The sequence below is a fragment of the Choristoneura fumiferana genome, chromosome 8, assembly GCF_025370935.1.
Source record: "Choristoneura fumiferana chromosome 8, NRCan_CFum_1, whole genome shotgun sequence".
In the NCBI taxonomy this organism is placed as follows: domain Eukaryota; kingdom Metazoa; phylum Arthropoda; class Insecta; order Lepidoptera; family Tortricidae; genus Choristoneura; species Choristoneura fumiferana.
In genome coordinates this window covers 18,729,586-18,733,640 of record NC_133479.1, presented here as the reverse complement: position 1 = coordinate 18,733,640, position 4,055 = coordinate 18,729,586, and the positions used below count along the sequence as shown (strand labels likewise).

Here is a 4,055-nt window from a genome sequence, read left to right as displayed (position 1 = left end):
GGGATGAAATCCCGAAATAACAACCGCTGGGCTTAGAGTCATGAATGGATGGACCAGATTTTAATCGCTATATCTGATATTATATGTACCTATCCAATTTTTCAAGGACCATAATTAAGTGAAATTGAGTAATAAGCTTCAAAGCTTTTCAGCTTGAAACTTCAATCAGTATAGATTGACTAGGTAGCAATAAGTTGCTTTATAGAATGAAGTTAAAAGTGCATAGTGCAGAAATGGGTGCTATTTGAAAATTTACTTTTATATAAAAGGGGTATGAGTTAATTCTAATGAAAAGAAGCACTTACTCTGACGTCACCGCCATTGCACGCTAATCTGGCATTGTGGCGGCGCTTTCAACTGGAAAGAAGTCTGGCAAGGGCTGGTTGGCTTGCCGCAGAACTCTGGTCAGATCATCCACTAAGCCAGCATCCTGAAAATCAATTACAAATTAATTGAGTCACTCTCATCATCATCATATATCAGCCATAGGACGTCCACTTTTGAACATAGGCCTCCCCATATAGACCTCCCAGTTGCCTCGGTTGGAAGCAGCTTGCATCCAACGTGAACCCGCGACTTTAACCAGTCATCCGTCCATCTCGTCGGTGGACGTTCTACGCTGCGCTTGCCGATCGCAGTCCCCACTCGAGAACCTTTAGGCGCCAACGACCATCGAGTTTCTCTGGATTGCATTATTTAGGCATCAGAATCTTGTAAGTCAAATATATAATTAAAGTTTTAACAACTTAATTCATACACATCAAAGTGAGTATACGAAACTTGAGCAAAGTACTTACGTGATCAATATCGAAGAACGATACAGCTTCCCTCTGTGGCCGACGCGCCCGGTTCTCACGATCCTGTGCACGTACTCCTTACGCTCGTTGGAAGGTCATAATTGACGACTATGTCAACGTATTTATATCTGTATTAAAACAGCATGTATAGAAGTCAGTGCTTACTTTAAAACAAAACTTTTAAGACCATAGTCCCGGTAAGTGCCGGTTGTTAGGATTTCATTAAATGACATATCTACGAATAAAAACTGGCTTTGTCTCTCATAAAAGGAAACTATGAGGCTAAGGAATGTCCAACACTTTTCTACTCGGAGATTGAGATTTTTGTAACATTCTAAGCTCTAATGCTCAGAAATTTCAGGCACTTACCAGGGCCACAGACAGCAGCCGACGTGGCCACCAGGATGTGGTGGTGACCGCTTATGAAGCTTTTCCGCGCCAGCTGCTTGTCGCGCCGCAAGCGCTCTCCGTGGATAGACGTCGTTAATTTTCGCTGCTCCGAGAGCATCACGGCTATGAAGTCCGCGTTGCGATTCGTTTTTGCGAAAACTAGGACACGTTTCCCATCTGAAAGCAGTAAACAAGAGTAAAGATAGGAATCAAAACTATGTGTATTAAATCTGATTGTCCTTATGCCGCACACACAGACAAACACATCTCATCGAATATGCAAACTGAGACATGGATGCACAGAAAAACCAGAAAAAGAGACCACTGCACTGCACTGCGATTCCTGTCCAGCAGTGGTGTAGGGGTTATAACACGCAGCACGGATTGCTGAGGACCGGAGTTCGATTCCCAGTGCTGGTCTCTTTTTCTGGTTTTTCATTCATGTATCAGTTTGTATTTTCTGTATGGTTTCACGGGATACCCGTAAAAGTAACAAAAAAATACTAAAAGACTCCAAAAAACCAAACACTCATTTAAAAGAAAAAAAAAACAAAAAAAGTCGCAATAAATGCTAGTTACAAACAATTCATGATCATACCGTTTTCATCCAGCAATTTCGTGAGCGCGTTCATTTTTCATATTTGCTGACTTGTTTAAATACTTGCTCTACGTCTTCCCATTTATTAGGCGAAATCTCCTCTGGTACCGTAGTAAAGCAGCACCCATGTCACCACAAAAACGCGACGATAATTCATAACGCGACATTCCTACGATTGATATGTAGAATTTAGAACACTACAAAAATTATTTAATTATTCAAAAATTAGCACAGAAGAAACTTCAGTACAATAAATAGACTTTCACACGTGGTAAGCTCCGAACAGACTGCGGAGGAAGCCACGGGTCAAACTTAACGTTAATTTTTAATAATACCAAAATTCGAAAAAAAATGCAAGTTTACGTCAAATAATTAGCAAACAACTATAACAATGCGACTTAATTACCGTCCTTACCCAGTAAGGGCATAAAAAAGCTATTATATCAGGTAGGCAAATGTCTTTGGCAATTATCTCCAAATTTAAAATGCATCATACATAATTTATTTATCAGTGCAATTAAGTTCTAGAAAGCAAACATTTTGTTTGAAGCCCATTGTTCGTGCAAAAATAAAATAATGAGCTGAGTTATAAAAAACATTAAATAAAACCCGACTGCCTTAAAAAATAAAACTGGCCAAGAGCGTGTCGGACACGCCCGAAATAGGGTTTCGTAGCCATTACGAAAAAAATAAGTAATATTATTTAAATTATTTCGTATTTTGTACGGAATATTCAAGTTTAGGTATATTATATAACTTAAGCTGCTTTTACTCTTAATCTACTAATAACTCGGAAGAAAAACTTAAACGTTACAGTTTTCTTGTAAGTTTTATAATACTAACCACCATCCTGATTTTTTTTTAATTTTTCACACATCGGCTTAGATTTTGAGCGGGAGACGATCGATTTTAATGAAAATTTGCAATTTAAAGTTAGACATTTTTCAGACAAATCACTGAATCTAATAATCGTTTTTGCAACCACCTAATGATTTGAAAAGATCTAACCAAAAATATCCTATATTACAAGGTTGGATGAGAAAAAAAAATCACCCCTACTTTAAAGGTATTTAAGAAAATAACATTTTTTATTTTTAATGTACCAATTGCGGCATAGTTTACATTTATATATATTTTATATATTGTGTGCAAAAAAACAGCTTTCTAGCATTGATAGTCCATGAGCAAAGCCACGGGCGGACAGACAGACAGACAGACAGGTAGACATAGCGAAAGTATAAGGTGTTTCCGTTTCTGCTATTTTTGCTACGGAACCCTTAGAAGGAAGAAAATAAGTGTAGTAGTCTAGAAATCTGTCAAGTAGCTAATTTAAAGTTCAACAGTCGGGACCATTGCGAGTACAACAACTTTTTAACTGGTCACGTATTGAGAGAGAGAGATCACCACGGCCCATAGACACCTGCAACACCAGGCGAATTGCTGATGCGTTTTCAACCTAGAAGCTTAAGATGGGATACCTCATGTGCCAGTAATTTCACTGGCTGTCTTACTCTCCACGCCAAAATACAACAGTGCAAGCACAGCTGCTTAGCGGCAGGATTAGCGAGCAAGATGGTGGTAGCAATCCGGGCGGACCTACCACCTGCACATTTCAAGCGTCTACCAGTTGCCGTTATTAATATCGATCAAAAAACGGCAAAAAAAAATTCCTGGATATTTTTTAAATATTTGCGTAACCCACCCTTGACTAAAAATATCTTCGGTATGGTTTTTTGCTCTTGTTAAAGTCAGCCGTTCAAACTTGTGGCGGCCATTTTGTGACTTAGCAGGGAGATAAAGGAGGGTCTACGTTCCTCTAACTTTAGCAGAGCCTTGATCGACTGATTAGCGCTAACAGACGTTTATGAATCATGTTTTTTAGCATCGGGCCTTCAAGGAGCCTTGAAGGAGGCTATAACTTTTTATGAATAAGGCTGTTTGTCCGTACCTGGTTGCCGCAGGTTGAGTAAAGGTAAGAACTTAGTCCATACTCTTTTTTATTTAAATATGCAGCTTTACAGCACTGAATAGTGTAAAACTGTAGTACATTTAATGATAGAAGCCATCGTAACTGGATCTGTTCAAAATGTCAATTTGATCAAAATGTGACTTACTTAATTGATACATGTATTTTTTAACTATGGCATTAAAAAGAGACGGATCTAAAAATAGCTCAAAATTTTTGTGACATTTTATTCTGTGTGTAAACTTTTATTAAAGTCACGACCAGTGGGAATTTAACCATAGGGTCTCAAACTACTTTGAGATTA

At 38.4% G+C, this 4,055-nt stretch overlaps 1 protein-coding gene across 1 annotated transcript; it reads right to left on the bottom strand.

Annotated features, from left to right (window-relative positions):
• Window positions 1-1,131: 1,131 nt before the first annotated feature.
• Window positions 1,132-1,843, bottom strand: LOC141430580 (probable ATP-dependent RNA helicase DDX4). Its single transcript, XM_074091353.1, has 2 exons — window positions 1,786-1,843; window positions 1,132-1,364 (listed from the first exon to the last, which is right to left on the bottom strand). The coding sequence occupies exons 1-2, from the start codon at window positions 1,817-1,819 to the stop codon at window positions 1,132-1,134; spliced, it is 267 nt and encodes an 88-aa protein (XP_073947454.1). The 5' UTR covers window positions 1,820-1,843.
• Between the last annotated feature and the right edge of the window lie 2,212 nt (window positions 1,844-4,055).